This window comes from Protopterus annectens, chromosome 8.part0 (genome assembly GCF_019279795.1).
Source record: "Protopterus annectens isolate FY-2018-M chromosome 8.part0, PAN1.0, whole genome shotgun sequence".
Taxonomy (NCBI): Eukaryota; Metazoa; Chordata; order Ceratodontiformes; family Protopteridae; genus Protopterus; species Protopterus annectens.
Window position 1 is genome coordinate 832,504,867 of NC_056741.1, and position 20,947 is coordinate 832,525,813.

The following is a 20,947-nucleotide window of genomic DNA, read 5'->3' on the forward strand; positions in this document are numbered from 1 at the left end:
AAGTAGCCAAGGATACAATTTCCGACCCAAAGGCTGTCAGCCCCAATAAATCATCTCCATCGGCTTCTCAGGGTTTACCGGAACCGAGCAGGAGTCATATACGGAGCCGGTCTGCAGCTTTGGAGCTGATCTCCTTGGTCCCTCAATCACCTTTATTGCAAGCTGGAGCTGGTAGTGTTAAGTACTCAGCCCCATTCTCCCGATTCTCCAAGAGCTTGTGGGATGACAACATGGAGTGGGTGGTCAAGAAGTTACTTCAAACACTGGCTCTAGCCCAAATTTTATCAAGTCCAGCCCATAAGGAATTAGAATCAACACCTACTACTGCCCCTGTTTCTCTTCCTCCTGCTTCCTGAGTGGTAATGGAGTCAGAGTGCCTGGATGTCTTTGTGGTGGAACTGTCGGGCCAGAGACTCACCCCTGGGTTTTCAGTCCCGACTTCTTCTCCAACTTCTTCAGTTCTATCCTCTGTCGAAAGGTCTGGCAGCCAACGCTCCCAGCTTCTACCTTTATTCCATCCCTCCCCTCCAAGTGTAGGGAACCAGTGCCCCAGGACACCCCATTGGGTGAGTCTCTCTTTTCTGAAACCTCCCCAGAAGATCCTTCTGCAGAAGTCCCTCGGAAGAGAACTTGTAAGAGGAAACATCTAGACTCCCCTGAGGAGTCTGTCACTTCGGATACAGATTTAGAGGATTCAGAAGGGTCCCCAAAGTCACCCTCTGAGGATGTCTCCTTTTCAGACATCCTAGAGATCCTGAAGCAGAGAGGTGGCTGGAATACCCTAACCCTTTCTGAGGATGAATCTGTATACCTGGAGGCATTTGGTTCTCGACCCTTCACCTCCTGGGTGGCTCTGCCTTTCGATCATCTCCTTGGATTGGTGAGTCAAAAGGCATGGGGCTCCCCAGAATCTGTGGAACCTGTTCTGAGGAGGCCAAACAAGTTCATTACTGCCCCTTTGGATAAGGAATTTTTGACCAAAGATGGTATGGTTGTGGCGGCGGCCATCAAAAAGGTGTTGACTGAGACTTCTTCATCTGTCCATCCACCAAATAAGGAATCTCAAACAAAGGACAGATACGGGAAGCGTATGTTTTCATCAGCAGCCTTTACTCTCTGGTCACTGAACTACCTAACCCACTTTACCAGACTTTAGAGGGATCTCCTAAAATTACTGGAAGATACCCTCCAAGGTTCTACAGCTGCTGGGGTGTCAGATAAGGTCTGCTCTCAGCTTGCTACCTTAGATTCCATAGTCAACTCCTCCATGCAGCTCATCTCTTATGCAGCTGATGGAGCAAGTAGGGCAGCAGGCTCAGGAACAGCTCTCAGGAGGCATTCCTGGATGCACCTTTGCAAGTTTGCTAAGCCCTTTAAGTCTTCCTTCATAAACACCCCTTTTGACAGCTCATCCTTGTTCAGGCCAAAAGTAAATGAATCTCTGACCAGGTTCGAACAAGAAGGCAAAACTCTGCCATGGGAGTACATTTTTCCATCCCTACCAAGCCATACCCCAAAGGCCAGAAGGGTAGGAAGATATGGTTCCGTAAATCCCAAAGAGCTTCACCAGATGCACGTGGTGAATTTTCCCCCAGGGGCAGAGGGGGAAACAACAATGGAAGACACTGTCCTCATGGCAGAGGGGGTCCACAGAATCAGGGCAACAGAGATACCTTCGCTGGTGGGCCCTTCCAACACTCCTTAAAGGAGGCCCACCTGCCCACCTCTGGAGGCAGTCGGGGGCAGACTATCACTGTACCCAAAAGCCTGGCTAAACATCACTCAAGACAAATGCGTACAGTCGATTATATCCAGGGAATACAACATACACTTCTGTACTCCTCCCCCACTATCAAGATCAGTCCCAGACATTTCACCTTGTCAAAGGGATCAAGCAACTCTAGAGATTCAAAGGTTGCTAGAAAAAAGAGTCATCCAAGAAGTCCCTGCAGACTAACTCAGATCCGGAACTTACTCAAGGTTCTTTTTAGTTCCAGAGAAGACAGGGGACTGGAGACCCATTTTGGATCTCAGCAGACTAAACAAGTCTGTCAAGAAAACAAAGTTCCGGATGGTGACACTGCAGCATATACTACCTTTTCTGGGAAAAGACAATTGGATGTGCTCCATCCATCTCCAGGATGTGTACTACCATATAAAGATGGACAGGTGATCCAGGAGATATCTACGCTTCTGGCTGGGAACAAGTCACTACCAATTCATAGCTCTGCCCTTTGGACTCACTACAGCCCCCAGAGTGTTTGCCAAATGCATGGCAGTAGTCATGGCTCACCTGAGATAGTTAGGATTCCTGGTGTTTCTATACTTAGATGACTGGCTCCTCACAACCACTACTGAGCTTCTACTGACCAAGGCAAGGGACACCACTATCCACCTATGCTCAGAGCTAGGCATTACTATAAATTTTGAAAAATTTGCCTTGTTGCCTTCACAGCATATTACCTTCATAGGAGCAGATTTAAACACAATAGACCTGGTAGTAAAGCTGCCTCATGAAAGGGTACAAACGCTGCGCCATCAAGTATCAATCTTACTCTTGAGGAAGAAAGTACACGCAAAATTTGTCCTCAAAGTCCTGGGCTCAGTGGCAGCTACGATAACATTAGTTCCGTTGGTGCATCTTCACATGAGAGTACTGCAGTGGCTATGTTTTGCTCAATGGTCCATGCAAGAGTTACCCATGTCACACAAGATTCTCATTAAGGATACCTGCAAGAAGGACATACAGTGGTGGATTAAATCCACACAGGTAGCAATAGACATGCCGTTTGTACTTCCTCTACCTGTAGCTACAGTGACCACAGACGCTTCGCAGATAGGGTAGGGGGCATTATCTGGGACAGACTGTCCAAGGGACTTGGCAGGAACATGAGTACCATTTGATTATCAATGTCCTAGAGATGAGAGCGGTGCTTCTGGCAATGCAGGCATTCCAGAACTCTCTTCCACCAAGTATAATTGCAATACAGATGGACAATATGTCGGTAGTGTGGTACTTCAACAAACAAGGCAGAACGAGATCCTACCCCCTCTGTCAAGAGGCTCAAAGAGTTTGGCAATGGGCAATATCTTCTCAACGTTTTCTGACTGCAATGCATATTCCAGGGAAATACAATTTGATAGCAGACAAATTAAGCAGAGCAATTCTGATGCCTCATGAGTGCTCCCTGAAACAGGAAATTGCAACCAAATTTTTCACAAGGGGGGCCTCCTTGCTGTGACCTCTTTTCCATGTCCATGAACACCAAATGCAGCAGCTACCTTGCCCTAATCCCCCCTCTGGGGGAGTCACCAAAGGATGCACTTGTTCATGATTGGCCCCTGGGACTTCTTTATGCATTTCCCCCATTTCCACTGATCCCCAGAGTTCTACAGAAAGCCAAATCATTGAGTCACAGGCTAATTCTCATTGCTCTGTACTGGCCTCGTCAAATTTGATTCCTCTTTCTATGGACACATCTCCAGGAGGAGCCTTGAATTCTGGACCTGGTTCCAGATCTTCTGACCCATCAGTCAGGAACGCTCCATCCCTCTGTTCAATCCCTCAAGTTGACAGCTTGGCTGCTTCATTTCCAGTCTTAGCCAGAGTTCCAGACATATCCCCTGCAGTGCGTCACATTTTGGTCTCATCCCCTAAGACTGCAACTAGGAAACTGTATGCTAGCAAATGGAAAAGGTTTTCTTGTTGGGCTTTCAAGAATAATATAGATCCCTTTACAGCCCCAGTAACTACAATTTTAGATTTCTTAGCAGAGATTTTTAATGGAGGTGCAGCTGCTGCTACTGTACGGGTACAATTAGCCACCATATCCAACTATCACAAAGGAGATATGGGATCAAAAATAATGTTTCACAGAGTATGCAAAGCCTTCTTGAGAGGTACATTAGGTACATTCTTACCAAGGCTGCCAATAAAGGAACCACCACCTCCTTGGGACTTCAATTTAGTGCTGACTACTCTGACTCTCCCTCCATACTAACCAGCTTTCTCCTATCAATTAAAATTTCTTACCTGGAAGACAAGTCTTTTTGACCGCTATTACTTTGGCTAGGAGGGTTTCAGAATTGCAAGCTCTATCCATACGCCCTATCTAGTTTTTCACAAAGTCAGAGTCTCTCTTAGAACTAATCCTTTCTTTCTTCCCAAAGTATGTTCAGAGATCAGTTTGAATCAGTCCATTGACCTGCCAGTCTTTTTTCTCCAAATTATGGCAACAAGGCAGAATATAAGCTTCACCAGTTAGATGTACACAGGCAACTACGTTTCTACTTGCATATGACCAAGGAGTTTAGAAAATCTGATCAATTATTTGTCTCCTTCTCAAACAAGAAAGGAGCACCAGTTTCAAAAGTTACCTTATCAAAATGGCTAACTGACACTATTTCCTATGCATATAATTCTCAGCATAAACAATTGCCAGGAAAGATTAGAGGACACTCAACAAAAGCTATTTCAACTTCAGTCGCCTTTCAGGCAAGATTACTTATGGATTCAATTTGTGTTGCAGCCACATGGGTTAAACCTCATACCTTTATCACTCATTACAAAGTAGACATAGCCTCCCGGAACAGAGCTTCCTTTGGTTCCACTGTTCTGAAGAGCCTATTCCCTTGAGCCACCCAAGAAAGAAGGTGCTGGGGACGCTGTCCCAACCAGCAAGAATGAAGGCAAGATAGGACAACATAACATAAAGAAGTTATGTACTCACCATAATGTTCCATGTTTGTTGTCCATAATCTCGCCTTCTTTCTTGTGTCCCACCCTCCTTCCCCCTACTTTCACTCCTGGAGGATCGAGAGGAATTTTTGGATTGTTACAAATGTACTCTGGTTCCCTTCTTGCCTCATAAGACTTAGGCTAAGGATGATTAACACTGTGTTTGGGATATGAGTTCCATTTTGTTAGTGGTTTGCAAACAAGATGTGGGTTACCTTCTCTAGGCATCATGGAATAGGGTATAGCCTTGAGCCAGTGGAAGCTCAAAAGCTTTAGTAAAAAGGCTGAGTTGGAACTTCTTGGTTCCGAACCCAATCAGCAAGAAAGAAGGTGAGATTATGGACACAACAAACATGGAACATTATGGTGAGTACATAACTTCTTTTTTCCTTCCTACTACACAGACAGGGACTAAAGGTGGAGGTGTCTCTATTTACATCAGAGATAAATATACCTCAAGGCTGGTCAAACAGGACAATACAGTTGAGCTGCTCCATGTTCAAATCACCATTGGAAAAATCCAGTATCACTTCCTTGCCAGCTATAGGACCCCCTCTATGACCCAGGAATCCCATACCATGTATTTAAACTTATTAGAAACACCAAAATTACCCCACTATTAACTGGGAATCCTACACAACACCAAACATACAGGCACAGAGATTCCTGGATTTTGTAAACAAACTTTCTGAACCATATAGTCAATACACCAGCCAGGGGTGCAGCCATACTGGATCTGGTCCTCCTAATATATGAGATTGCTGCACACCCCCTACTGTAATGTCTTCCCTGGTAAGGTCAGACCACAAAATGGTCTCCTTTGAAGTAAAAATAAAACCTGGACCCCCAGCTATACCTGGAATATTCAGGAACTACGCTAAGGTTAACCTCCTGCTATTAAGTGGTAACCTAGCAGAATTTCAAGCCCGCATAAACCTTGAGAACACTGCTGCCTATGCAGAACTGTTCAAAGAAATCATATACAAGCATATTAATAACTGCAGAGAGGCAGCTGTACCCACCAGGAAGAAGTACTGAACTAATTCAAAATACAAGCCACCCTGGTGGAATAGGTTCATAGGTTGGTACTAGGCTATCAGCCCTAGGGTCTATACAAGCCTAGCCATAACAATTCCCTGGCTATTTCTTCCCACAATATTTACTTCCCTTAGCCCATGACTAGCAGGGTGACTGATGTGATCCCCAGGGTGAATTTCCTATCTCCCATCCAATTGTCAAGGTTCCTTTTGAAGAGGGCCAAAGAGGCACTCTGTTTGACATGTATGGGCAGTCTATTCCAGAGTCTGGGGAGTCTCTGGGTCAGGAACCTATCCCTCCAGCATGTTTTGTTTATTGTGATGACAAGTTTAGATCCCTAGAGGGTATGGTTCTGAGGGATTGGGATTTCTTTAAATGTAGCATGTCCAACAGTTCTGGGTTTGACATGACCTTGTATGTTAAGCAGAGATCGCCTCTGAGTAGACGATATGCGACAGAGTATAGCTGGAGTTTTTTTAGACAGTCAGCATAGGGCATCTGCTTTAGACCTGTGATTCTTTTAGTGAGGTATTTCTGTGGCCTTTGCAGTTGTAGCTGTCTTGAGAGGTACATACCAAATGGGGTGTTGTATTCTATAATGGGACTAATAAGGAATGAGTACAGTAGGACAATGACCTCCTTTTTTCTTTATTCTCTCACTTACATAATCAGGCAAAAGTCTAGCATTCCCAACCCTACAATATATAGAACAATAAGAAGCAAAAAAATGTTTAACCCTGATAACTTCCAAACTGAACTAAAAGCATGTGATTGGTCACCCATAAAACATCTTCCACTTGATGAGGCTGTTAACTACTTTAACCTAAAATTCTTAACAATTCTTGACCACCATGCACCAAAGAGATCTATCAAAATTAAATCTAAACCTGCCCCATGGCTTACTAATGAAACCAGAAAAAAATACAGCATAGAAATATAGTCTGGACACAGTGGAGATCAACAAAAAACCCCACAGACCAACAAAAGTTCAGACAAATAAGAAATGAGACAAAAAAAGCTATACTTGAAGATAAAAAAAACTTTTACTGCCATCTCCAGCAAACTAACCACAATAATCCACAAAAGTTCTGGTTCAGCATAAACAGCTTACTTTGTCCAGGCCAATCCACTACACCACCCCCTATTGGGGAAAATCCTGACAATCCACAGCAAACTGCAAATGCTTTTAATACCTACTTCACAGAGACCATCCAATCACTAGCTAATCAACTTACAGCTGATGGCTCGGTTCTCCCAACCTTTGCTGATAACTCTCGTCCAGTACACCACTTGCAACCAGTCCCAACCTCCCTCATCTGCATCCTTTTACACAAGCTAAAACCATCTACCTCATCAGCTGACCAGCTACCTGCTGAATATCTGCAAAAAACAGCCAAAGCCATAGCATATCCTATATCACTGTTGATAAATAGAACCATACAAGAAAGCACCATTCCAGCCATCTAGAAAATCTCCCACATTATTCCCCTACACAAGGGTGGAAATTCTATAGAATATTCTAACTACCGTCCCATAGCACTACTCTCCCCCTTGGCAAAAATAATGGAAAAGTGTATCCATAGACAGTTACTAGACCATCTACCTCAGAATAATCTTCTGGCTAAGTGTCAGCATGGCTTCAGACCCTTCCATAGCACAACTACTGCTCTCTTATCCTTCACTGACTGCATCAGTTCCAGCCATAATAACAATGTTCTCTCTTTGGCACTTTTTATCGACCTTTCCAAAGCTTTTGACATGGTCAACCATGATCTACTTATTAATACACTAAAATCCTTTTCTCTCGATACAATGGCTACTAAATGGTTCCAGTCCTACTTAGACAATAGACAACAGGCTGTCCTATGGGACAACAACCTATCATACCATCTCCCTGTTACCTTAGGTGTTCCCCAGGGCTCCATATTAGGCCCCCTCCTTTTCTCAATATTTATCAACGACCTAAACCAAGCTATTCCCCAAGCTAACTGCATACAATATGCAGATGATTCGACAATAATCTGCTCAGCTAAATCTCAATCTCAACTACAGACTCTAACCCAAAAAATGTTTAGTATAACAGAGAACTGGTTTCTACAACGCTGCCTCCTCTTGAACCCCCAAAAAACAAACTCTTGCTCTTTACTCCTACCAGGAAGTCACTCCCACTCAATTTCTCAATCTCATCCAACAATGACATACTCATATCTCCTGATCCAACAACTAAACTTTTAGGGGTTACTATTGATAACAGCCTGAACTTTGATACCCACATCAACAATACCATAAAAACTGTTAACAAGAAACTAGGATCTCTTTACAGGATTAAACCCTTTCTCTCTCCACTAGCTAGAACCACTATTGCCCACTCCCACATTATCTCCACTCTTCTCTAAATTTCATCCATATATACAAACCTGTCAAAATATAACCTGAACAAGCTGACCAACTCATATAACAACATTGCCAGATTTGCCACTGCTTCTCTCTTCAGGACCCATCACTGCTATAACCTGAAATGATTAGGATGGCTAGAGCTCCAGAATCAGATTCATTACAACCAACTCACCATTGCCCATAAGACCCTCTACCAACCCACTAATACCCCAATTCTTTCCAGCCTCCTTACCCAATATAAAAACCTCAAAACATTAAGATCATCTAATAAACTACTTGTATCAACATGTAAATCTAAAAAAATGGCAGGAGATGCCTTGTTCTCTAATGCAGTGGGGAAAAAACTGGAGCCAACTCCCTTATGAACTTACATCACTGTCTTCTTTTACACTTTTTAAGCACACTCTGAAACTCTATCTTAAAACCCATTATTTATGTCCCTGTACAAATCCAGACTAATCCTATCTGGCTCCCTTCTCACTCTTGCTATAGACCTTATATCTGCTTTGACTTTTGTCAGTATCCACCTTTTACTTATCCTTTACAGACATATCTTACCTTTTACAGCTAATTTAACTTGTATAGCCAAGTCTTTTGTAAATAGTGTAAAATACCTCATCTAATTGTTTCTAACAAATTCTGTACAAACTGTGCAAGTTGTTTTTTTTTTTTGCAATTGCTGAAATTTTAAGTATGTATCTGTACCATAACTTGTTACCTAAATTTATGTTTAAACTGTGTACATTTTTGAACTGTTGAAACTTAAGTTTGTATCTGTATAATAACCTTTACCTGAATAGTTGTACTAATGATTTATTTGTCATCATGCAATTTTTCAGCGTTTTATGTAGGACAAACTTCCCGCTGTGTCAAATTTAGGATCTCAGAACATCTTAGTGACATTAGGACTTGTAAACCTACAAATGTACTGTACAAACATACAATTAAACACCCAAAGGCCAAGTTTAGATTTACTGTGATTGACATTATACAACGGAATACAGGTAATGAATCTGGTTGGCATACAATATTAAACAAAATGGAAAAGAAATGGATTATTAAATTAGGTGTACTTTTTTCCCCTGGTTTAAATGAATATATATAAAAATGAATGTATAAATGTGTGCAATTTTGTTTTGGACTGCAGGTGGCGCTGGACCACTATATATATATATATATATATATATATATATATATATATATATATATATATATATATATATATATATATATATATATATATATACACTGTGGATTTTATAACAGTTACAAACACTGAGGAAGGCCCAAAGGCCGAAACCGGTATGTTTCTTTCCTTCTTCCCTCAATAAACGGATTATGGTCCACTGTTTGCTGGCTCTACCATGTTTTTGTAATTCTTTCATGCTTCTGAGCCATGCAGTAGCTGTACGTGCAGAGGTCTGACTGTACTTATCTTGGATTTACTCCTTTGCTGTTGGTCTGTGGAATGCTGCTATTTTCAGGATTAGTTATCCAAGGAAGGATGGATTTTGGTTCAATTGTGTCACCTTGCAGGACATAAACTTTTATTTCTTGCCCAGGGAAGTCTACTACAATTTGGAATACCATTAACGAGCGCATCTAAAATATTGACATTGCTACAGGTACTGTTTTCCATTTAAAGGCTTTGGCCTTTTTTTTGCAGGTCTCAGACTTGGCATTTGATAAATGTTCATTTATGCAAACGAGTTTGATGGTGTTTATCTTGTGGCAAACTAGTCCTACAAATATATTTTTCCAGTGTTTAACAACAGTGTGAGCAATTGGGACTGTTTAACATGAATATACGGATGGGAAGATCTTGCTACTGAAAGCAGATGTTTTCTTGGATTATATACACCCGCTTTATTTTTGTTGGAACAATCGTGTACTTTCATGGCCATATAAGCCTCATAAATATTTTTCCAATACTAGTTCAATGCTTGACTGAAACTATTGGAACTTTTTCAACATAGGGACATAAACGGAATGTCGTGCTAATAAAACGGATGCTTTTTTTTATAATATTTGCTTGGTATGCTGAAGAATCTTGGACTATTAAGGTTAAACAAATGTAAAAACGTTCTCATCAGTGTTCGATGTGAATTATAGGGTCTGTATTAATGTTGGCATACAAACGGAAGGTCTCGACATCGTAAGCGGATGACACCCGCTTTGTTTTACTGAAATAATTTTGGACCTTCAGACTTATATGGTTTTGGGTAAAAATATTACATATATGTGAGAATGATGTTTTTTCACTTAATCTTCAGCTTTTTCTGAAGGTTCTATGTAACATCAGAGTTCGAATGTTTGATATTTGATTTATGGTAACTATTCCAAACTGTTTGAACGTGGGCACCTAAATGATAGATACTGGTGGGGATGTTTCTTGTTTTATGACACACACTCGGTTTTAATGTGATAACTCTTGGCTTTTGGACTCTTCCATAACATGGGCGAGTTCTAAGGGCTTTAATATAAGTTTTGTTTCTCTTGAAAGTTTCATGTCACATCAGAATTGTTATATTTGACTTACAGTGGTTATACTATAGTCGTACATCAGATGTGATATATTATGGTTGAATGAGATTGAAGGATTTAATGCAGTTTGTTAACAGATAATGCAACTTTAATATTCAGCATCTTTTGGATTAGATACCTTTGATCCATAACAGTCTTAAAAATATATAGCTTTACCTCTTAGGAGTATTGGACCAGATATCATAAGGAAGACATTTATTTCAAATATTAAAAACTTCAGTCTATGTTTGTTTCGTCAGGTACCCCCACTATATGAGTCCTGGACACAAGCATATTATGCTTCAACATTAGTATATACAGGCATCTTAATACAGTACTGCATTTTTATCTTGGCAATTAATAATTTCATTTATGATGTACTAATGAAACTGAAACTTGCTGGTCGGGATATCTAAAGAATTTTTTAGGTTTACCCATATAATAGATGCAGTTTACAATGGAAACAAGTAATGTCATTGCTGGCCTGAGGGCCCTAAATTCTTAGAGATATTTAGCATCTTAACCTCTTTTGAAAGTGAAGGTTCTGTCCTGATTATTGCAGGTTTTATAATTGGTAACTTAGTTATAACAGTAATTTCTTCTCCCTTTTTTCTCGCTTTTTCTAGTATTTCCAAATTCATTCAAACTTTACCTTCCGGTGAGGTCCCCTCAGTTTTTTGGCACAACATAACAAATTATCAAACAACATTGAATGGTCACATATATGTTTATTTTTATTGGAACTCAGTACTGTATATTTATACAGGGACTGTTACTGTTCCTTGATTCATAATTATTGATTCATAGTTATTTATGACCAGGGTGTAAATATAGCACTTGGAGTAGGGGTCGATCCAGACTTATTTAATATAGTAGCTATCATTGTTTACATCCAGTCACTCCCACTCAATTTCTCAATCTCATCCAACAATGACATACTCATATCTCCTGATCCAACAACTAAACTTTTAGGGGTAACTATTGATAACAACCTGAACTTTGATACCCACATCAACAATACCATAAAAACTGTTAACAAGAAACTAGGATCTCTTTACAGGATTAAACCCTTTCTCTCTCCACTAGCTCGAACCACTGTTGCTCACTTCCACCTTATCTCCACATTTCTCTATATTTCTTCCATATATACAAACCTGCCAAAATATAACCTGAACAAGATGACCAACTCATATAACAACATTGCCAGATTTGCCACTGCTTCTCTCTTCAGGACCCATCACTGCTATAACCTGAAACAATTAGGTTGGCTAGAACTCCAGAATCAGATTCATTACAACCAACTCACCATTGCCCACAAGACCCTCTTCCAACCCACTAATACCCCAATTCTTTCCAGCCTCCTTACCCAATATAAAAACCTCAAAACATTAAGATCATCTAATAAACTACTTGTATCAACATGTAAATCTAAAAAAATACAGGAGATGCCTTGATGTTATGTGATCCTATCTCGCCTACATTCTGAACTGATGGGTTCGGAGCCGATCCTCGGCTCCGACTCAGCACGCTATACTACAGAGCGAAGTCTCTTATTGGCTGAGCTATTCTATATCCCAGGATGCACCACCACTACTTCCCCAGATCTCGTTTGCTGCTTTACAAGCAAAGACGTGGTCTCGGACTTGGCTGAGCTAAGTGTTTATTTCTAAAGATTTTTCTGTCAGGAAATTTCTTAAATTTGATCCAAAAGCTGTTTTAACGGCTAGCGTTGTGGTTTGATTGAGTTTTATTGATTTTTTTTGTGGTAAATTTGTCTTCAGGGAATGGTTTCCATTTAAGTTAGAGGGGCCTTCCCCTCGCGCGTGAGTGAGTCTTTTGTGTGAGTTTTATGGTCCTTTTAGTTGGTCAAGTACCCGTTTTTAGTTAGAGGGTTCTTGAACCTCCTGTTTATTTGAGTTTCTTAATTAGTGTAGTAATAGAGTTGGGCATTGCCTTATTCTTTCCTTCTACAATAGTGTGTAGTGACTGTACACAATTATGTCTAAAGAACACAGACCATCGGGGTTTAAGAAATGTACCAGATGCAGTTACAAGATGTCCATTACGGACGATCACTCCTTATGCGTGTATTGTTTAGGCCCCAAACACCTTCAGGAGTCTTGCAGCATTTGTCACGCTTTTTCCTCTCGGGTCCTCCAAGAGAGGAAGAATAAATTGATTTTAAAAGGGCTTATCAAACCTACTTTTGAGGAGGCTTTATCTTCCTCCTCTTCTCCCTCTAAGAAAAAGAAATCGTTGGCTCCGACCAGCCCATTGGAACCGACCTCTAAGAAATCTCGGCAGGCTTCTCCATCGGCTCCACGGACTTCGGAGACGAGGGCGGAACGGTCTGCCTCGATGCCTCCAGCCTCGACTCCTCTGGCTTCGGAGCTGACGGCTGGAGCTTCGAGAGGCGGGTCACCTTCATCGGCTCCACTGATTTCGGAGCCGATGAGAGTTGCCCACTCAGACTCTTCCCCTTCGGCGCCGAAGCCCTCTTCGGCACCGAGGGAAATTACAATGGAGTCTCCTTCGGCACCGATATTGATCGAGACAATTCGAAGCCGGTCCCCCAGTCCTTCGGAGCCGGTGGAGAAGTCTACTCGGACCCGGTCAATCTCCTCCCGGTCTTCCAAGATGTCGGATTCGGACATTGACAGGGTGCTCCAAAGGCTGTTTCAGTCTCCAGTCTTCCAAAAGTTAGTTTCGGCTCCAGCCCAATCGGCTCCGGAGCCGATTGTCCACCCTGTAGCTTTGGTTCCTCCTCCAACAGCCTCGGCACCGTTGGAGTCGGTGCTGGTGGAGCCGATGGAGGTTTCCGGGTCGGCTCCGACCCTTACTCCTACCCCGGCCTTCGGGTCGGAGTTCGGTACACGGACCTCCTCGGTCGGCCCCGGGGGTGACGCTTTGGGACTGATGTTTTCGGTTCAGAGCCTCTCCCTCGGTGCGTCGGCTGCGGGAGTGCCGTCTGCTGTTGTGGCTTTGGGGGTCGGACCTTCCCAGGATTCTGGGGGTCCGGCCTTTAGAGCCATGAGGAGCGCTTTGGCCAAATCTTCTTTGGCTACCTCCGCTGTCTCACCAGCACCTTCCCTAGACACGGAGACTGGTTCCTTTGTAGTCCCCCTGTCTCAAGACAGCGGAGCCCTGGGGCCTGAGGTCACCCCCATTGGGGGTTCCCCCCTTCCTGGAGGTCCCTCTGAAGAGTCTTCGGAGGAACCCCCAAGGAAAAGACAGTGCAAGAGGAAGCACGTCGACTCCCCTGACGAGTCTCTCACCTTGGACACCGATCTTGATGATGCGGAAGGGTCCCCCAAGTCGTCCTCGGATGATGTCTCCTTTGCGGACATCTTGGAAGTCCTCAAACAACGAGGCGTCTGGTAGACCAAACCCCCTTCCGCTGACGAGTCGGTGTTCCTCAAGGCCTTCGGGGCTCAGCCCTCCGCCTCCTGGGTGTCTCCGCCCTTCGATGAGCTCCTAGATTTGATCTTTCGAAGAGCGTGGGAACATCCAGATTCTGTGGAACCGGTGCCTGCTCGCCCTAACAAATTTCTGTCAGCACCCCCGGAAAAGGAATTTCTCACCAAGGGTGTGGCTGTAGATGCTCTGGTGGTGGCATCTGCTACCCAGCAAGATGTGGCAGAGGCTTCGACGTCCATCCATCCTCCTAATAAGGAGTCTAGGAGCATGGACCAGTACGGGAAGCGCACCCTTACTTCAGCAGCCTTTACCTTAAGGTCTCTGAATTACCTGACGCACTTCACTAGACTTCAGAGGGATCTGATCAAGGAACTTTCAGATACCCTCTCTGGTAACCTACCTGAGCAGTTGGCCCAGACGGTTAGCTCTCAGTTGGCTACTCTATCGTCGATATCGAACTCATCCATGAGGCTCATTTCGTATGCAGCCGAGGGGGCGAGTAGAGCGGTGGGTACGGGTGTTGCTCTACGGAGACAAGCCTGGCTCCGCCTGTGTCATTTTGCGGAAGCCTTCAAGTCTTCCTTTGCCGACGCTCCTTTTGATGGGTCCTCTTTGTTTGGACCCAAGGTAAAGGACACCTTGACCCGCTGTGAACAAGAGGGTAAGACTTTGACTGCCGTAGGGGCATGGTTTTCCTCTCCCTTTCGGCCTTATCCCAAGGCTAAAAGAGGAGGGAAAATGTGGTTCTGTAAATCTCAGAAGACTTACCCCTCGCAGCAGGACGATTCCCCTTCTAGAGGCAGAGGAGGGGGAAATTTTTCAGGAAGACACCGTCCCAGAGGCGGCAGAGGCCCCTGCAACACTGGAGACCGCAAGTCCTTTCGTGGCTCTTCAACCTTCCAGCATCCCTGAAGGATTGCCCGACTGCGCAGCTCCGGAGCCAGTTGGGGGTCGTTTTTCGAGGCACCTAAAGGCCTGGGAGAGTATCACTCAGGACCGATGGGTGCTCCGAATCATCGCCTGGAGGTTACGTCATCCCCTTTTCGCAACCCCCCCCCACCATCCAGGAAAATCCCGGACCCGCCACCCAGTCAACGGGATATTGCAGCCATCGAAATCTCAAAGCTGCTTCAAAAAGGAGTCATCCAACCGGTCCCCGTAGACCAGACCGGATTAGGGACTTACTCAAAATTCTTTTTGGTGCCAAAAAAGACCGGGGACTTGAGGCCCATTTTGGATCTCAGCAACCTAAATCGATCAGTCAAGAAGTCCAAGTTCCGAATGGTCACCTTACAATCCATTCTCCCGCTACTGGAGAAAGGTGTTTGGATGTGCTCCATAGATCTCAAGGACGCCTATTATCACATCCTGATAGATCAAGCATCCAGGAGACATTTGCGCTTCAGCCTGGGAGACAGTCATTTCCAGTTCTGCGCACTGCCCTTTGGTCTCACCACAGCCCCCAGGGTGTTCACCAAATGTTTGGCGGTGGTGACTGCTCATCTGAGGAGTCTAGGATTCCAGGTGTTTCCGTATCTAGACGACTGGCTCCTAACTGCCACCTCCAGGCATCTACTATTACAGAACCTAGCAGCCACTATATCACTAGGCACCTCCCTAGGAATCACTTTCAATTGGCCAAAGTCTGTGTTGCTGTCATCTCAGCGCATACGGTTTATCGGAGTAGAGATAGATTCAAAGCGAATGCGGGTCTATCTTCCTATAGAGAGGATAGAGACACTACAGTCTCAAGTTCGAGCCTTGCTTCTCAAACGCAGAGCCCCAGCCAGGATGGTCCTACAACTATTAGGCTCCATGTCGGCCATCATTCTCCTAGTGCCCCTGGCAAGATTACATATGAGGATTCTCCAGTGGCTCCTGTCGGTCCAGTGGTCTTATCAGGATCTCCCCCTCAGTCACCTCATTCGGATCACGGAGACCTGCAAGCAGGACCTTCGTTGGTGGCTTGTTTCCTCCAACCTGGATCAGGGACGACCCTTCGTTCCACCACCTCCAGTGGCCACATTGACTACGGACGCCTCCCAGATGGGTGGGGGGCATTACCTGGGCAGGTCAGTCCAAGGCAATTGGCATTCCGACGAGAGTCTCCTTCACATCAACATACTAGAAATGAGGGCAGTGCTTCTGTCTCTGCAAGCACTACACGATTACCTCCCTCAGGGCGTAATTGCCATTCAGTCCGACAACATGTCAGTAGTCTGGTACCTGAACAAGCAGGGAGGGACCAGATCCTATCCCCTTTGCAGAGAGGCCATGAGAGTTTGGGACTGGGCGGTTGCGACCAAACGTTTTCTGGTAGCGACACATATCCCTGGGAGATCCAATGTAATAGCCGACAGACTGAGCAGAACTATTCTCTCTCCTCACGAGTGGTCTCTGAACGATACAGTGGCAACTCAGATCTTCAGAAGATGGGGAACTCCTTGTTGCGACCTCTTCGCGACCCCGCTCAACGTGAAATGCCGGCAGTTCTTCTCTCTCACCCCAGCTCCGGGGGAGATTCACAAAGACGCCTTAGTCCATGCTTGGCCCACCGGCCTGTTATACGCCTTTCCACCAGTTCCCCTCCTTCCCAAGGTGATCCAGAAGGTGACTCACTTAGGGAGCAAGATGATTTTAGTTGCCCCATACTGGCCTCGTCAAGTCTGGTTTCCCTATCTTCGGAAATATGCACTGGACAGTCCATGGTTCCTGGATCAGGTCCCGGACCTATTGATCCATCAGTCGGGACAACTTCATCAGTCCCTTCATTCGTTGAAGTTAACAGCTTGGCTCCTCCTCTTCCGACTATAGTCAGAAACCATGCTTTGGACCCGGAAGTCATACGTATCTTGTCCTCGGCCCACAAGTCTTCTACTAGGAAATTGTATAGTAGCAAATGGAAGAGATTTGCTATTTGGGCTCAACTCCGGGGACTAGATCCTATAACTGTCCCGGTGTCAGAGGTCCTGAAGTTTTTAGCTTCTCTATTCAATCAAGGTTCTTCGGTCTCTACCATCAAGGTCCAATTGGCAGCTATTTCCAATTTTCATGAATCTATGGATCCACCTTTGATGAGCAACAAGTTGTGTAAAGCCTTCATGAAAGGTGCTGGGCTATTACGACCTCCGATTTCTCATCCTGCTCCACCGTGGGATCTCAATGTGGTATTACGTGCTTTGACCTCTTCCCCCTTTGAACCGGCAGCAACTTGTGACTTAAAATTTCTTTCTTGGAAAACTGCTTTTTTGGTTGCAATTACATCAGCCAGAAGAGTTTCGGAGCTTCAAGCCCTATCTGTCAAACCACCGTACCTGGTTTTTCACAAGGATTGAGTATCCCTCAGGCCTAATCCATCCTTTGTTCCTAAGGTTTGTTCCAGTTTTTGTCTGCAACAGTCATTAGAACTTCCAGTTTTCTTCCCAAAGTACTCAAACAGAGCGGAATACATCTTCCACACATTGGATGTTCACTGGCAATTGCGCTTCTATTTAGATAGGACGCAACAAACACGGAAAACAGATCAGTTGTTTGTGTCTTTTTCTGACAATAAATTGGGCAAAGTCGTCACGAAGGTCACTATTGCCAAGTGGATCAGGGACTGTATCAGTCATACTTACTCCATTTCTAATAAAGAGCTTACAACCACTGTGAAAGCTCATTCTACAAGGGCTATGGCTACTTTAACAGCTTTTCATTCTAAGCTTGCCATTAGTGACATTTGTGCTGCGGCTACGTGGTCTTCTTCGCACAACTTCATTTCTCACTACAAATTGGATGTGGCATCTCGGGGGCAAGCTTCCTTCGGTTCCACAGTTCTCAGGAGTGTTTTCCAGTGAGCCACCCAGGAATCAGGTGCTAGGGACGCTGTCCCATCAGTTCAGAATGTAGGCGAGATAGGATCACATAACATCTTTTAGTTATGTACCTACCATAACTTTAGATGTTTGGGATCCATCTCGCCTACATTCCTAATAACCCACCCTCCTTCCCCCTGCCTTGGAGATCAGAAGAGACCGGACGGTTCAAGTTCAACCGTTTCATCTTGAAACATCTGGCAATGTTATATCAACAGTACATGTGTGTGTGCATGTGTGCGGACAAACAAGATCTGGGGACGTAGTGGTGGTGCATCCTGGGATATAGAATAGCTCAGCCAATAAGAGACTTCGCTCTATAGTATAGCGTGCCGAGTCAGAGCCGAGGATCGGCTCCGAACCCTTCAGTTCAGAATGTAGGCGAGATGGATCCCAAACATCTAAAGTTATGGTAAGTACATAACTAAAAGTTCTCTAATGCAGTGGGGAAAAACTGGAACCAACTCCCTTATGAATTTACATCACTGTCTTCTTTTACACTTTTTAAGCACAATCTGAAACTCTATCTTAAAACCCTTTGGTTATGTCCCTGTACAAATCCAGACTAATCCAATCTGGCTCCCTTCTCTCTCTTGCTATAGACCTGATATCTGCTCTGACTTTTGTCAGTATCCACCTTTTACTTATCCTTTACAAAGACATATCTTACCCTTTACAGCTAATTTAACTTGTATAGCCAAGTATTTTGTAAATAGTGTAAAATACCTCATCTAATTGCTTCCAACAAATTCTGTACAAACTATGCAAGTTGTTTTTTTTGCAATTGCTGAAATTTTAAGTATGTATCTGTACCATAACTTGTTACCTAAATTTATGTTCAAACTGTGTAAAATTTTGAACTGTTGAAACTTAAGTTTGTATCTGTATAATAACCTTGACCTGAATAGTTGTACTAATACAACTTCTTGGAGCTCATCTCCCCAGGACTCTACTGAAAATGGGCATGCATCTAGTTAGACCATCCCGGTCAACAAATGTAAAATAAAAAATAAAATAAATTTTACCAAAAACTTAAAAACAATACATTTTAAGAAATAGACATGCATAGTTGCCACACAAATGACTAACTCTCTCCAGAAGACAATATATACTCAACCCCCCATAACTATATATACTAACTCCAGGATCGCACTACAGTGGGGAAAAGGGCATACACCTTTTACTTGCCTTACAGTACTCTACACAGTGCCATATATACTAACTGCAGTTCAGTGAAATGAGTTTTCAGTAATTTGAGTTTTCAGCGAAGTGGTAAGGGTGAAATGAAATTCAGTGAAATGAGATTCAGCGAAACAAAGTAGACCCATATATATATATATATAGATCTAGGACGTTTGCTTGAGTGAGCAAACGACAGAAACCCAAAATGCCAGGCATACTTACGCGAAAGTGCTTTTCACCAAAGAAGCACTTTTGCGTAAGTATGCATGTTGCCGAGGCTGTACTACAGTGCGGATAAGGGAAATTTCCTTTTTCCCCACTGTAGTGTGGTCTTGGAGGGAGAATATTAAAGTAGGGGGGTGGGGGTGCATACTTACATGAAAGTGCTTTTCACCAAAGAAGCACTTTCGTGTAAGTATGCATGTTGCCAAGGCTGTACTACGGTGCGGGTAAGGGAAATTTCCCTTTTCCCCACTGTAGTGCAGTCTTGGAGGGAAAATATTAAAGTAGGGGGTGTGTGGGGGGCACAGAGGGGCGAAGCCCCCCTGCTAAAATGTAAATGTAATGTTTTATTTTTTTTTTTGTAACATGCTTTAACAAAAGCGCTTTTTCGATAAAAGCGCTTTCATTAAAGTGTGTTCGGTTATTATGGATTTGGACGTTTGCTCACTCGAGCAAACGTCCTAGATCCACACACACACACACACACACATATATATATATATATATATATATATATATATATATAGATACACACGCACGCACAAACACACAAACACACACACACGCACATTTATATAAAACTGATTTAGTATCTATTTCCTCTAATAGCATATAATTTTTCCACCATTTCAGGATTTTCACTATCAGCATTTGAACACACATTGGGAAGTGTGTATGTATATGTGTGTGTATATATATATATATATATATATATATATATATATATATATATATATATATATATATCACAAAAGAAAAATACGAAAAAAAAAACAATGCTACATTAAGGCCTGTTTGTGACTACTTTTTTTCCCCTTACATTTACCTTGCATATGTCGTTGGTCTTTTACATTGGCGGTATAATCTAAAAAACATTAAAACTAAGTGGTTATTCAGAGAAATTGGTGATGTGAAGAAATCCCGTCTGGCTTAAAGCCACTTGTGACACATGTTTGCTTACAAACCAACAATTATAATAAGTCACTTTAATTTTTTGGTAAATAAAGATGTAGCACAAAACTAACATCTTTCTTTGATTACAGATTCCATCCAATATCATCAGAAGTGAAGACTAGTTCTGAAGCCAGATATTGGACAGAGGAGATTGTTGTTTACTTGGAGTCATCTCCAAATAAGAGTTTTGTTTAAATTTGTTTAGAACCATATTTTCTGCTAACTGTAAAAATAAATAAATAAAACACAAAACTGTTAGAATTAAACATGTTATGATATGACATCTGTGTTTTGCTCAGCGTTTCTTCAGATTTTTCTGCTTTAATTGAAATGCACCGATACTATTTGTTTTACTTGTTTTGTTATTAAATAACTATGTAAAATATAGAACGATTAGTTTATTCTTAACAGCACCATTTGCTTTGCAATGTACTTTAAGGTTTCTTTTACTTTCAGTTCGTGTACCTGATTAAACCATTCAAGAGAAGTGGTAACAATCTGATAACCACAGCATGCAGCAAGAGTGAAAAGTTTAAATCCATATCAGCAATTTTCAACTTCCTTATGCTGTCTTTAAAAATCATGAAAAAGAATTTGGCAAATAAGTTGCAAACCCACC

At 43.0% G+C, this 20,947-nt stretch overlaps 1 protein-coding gene across 1 annotated transcript in view; it reads left to right on the forward strand.

Moving 5' to 3' along the window:
• Window positions 1-20,609, forward strand: part of SYCE1 (synaptonemal complex central element protein 1) — a 211,413-nt gene extending 190,804 nt beyond the window's left edge. The window contains exon 4 of the mRNA XM_044079034.1: window positions 20,418-20,609. Within this exon, the coding sequence (XP_043934969.1) occupies window positions 20,418-20,450 (33 nt within the window). The 3' untranslated portion in view covers window positions 20,451-20,609. The remainder of the gene's footprint in view (window positions 1-20,417) is intronic.
• The last annotated feature ends 338 nt before the right edge of the window (window positions 20,610-20,947 follow it).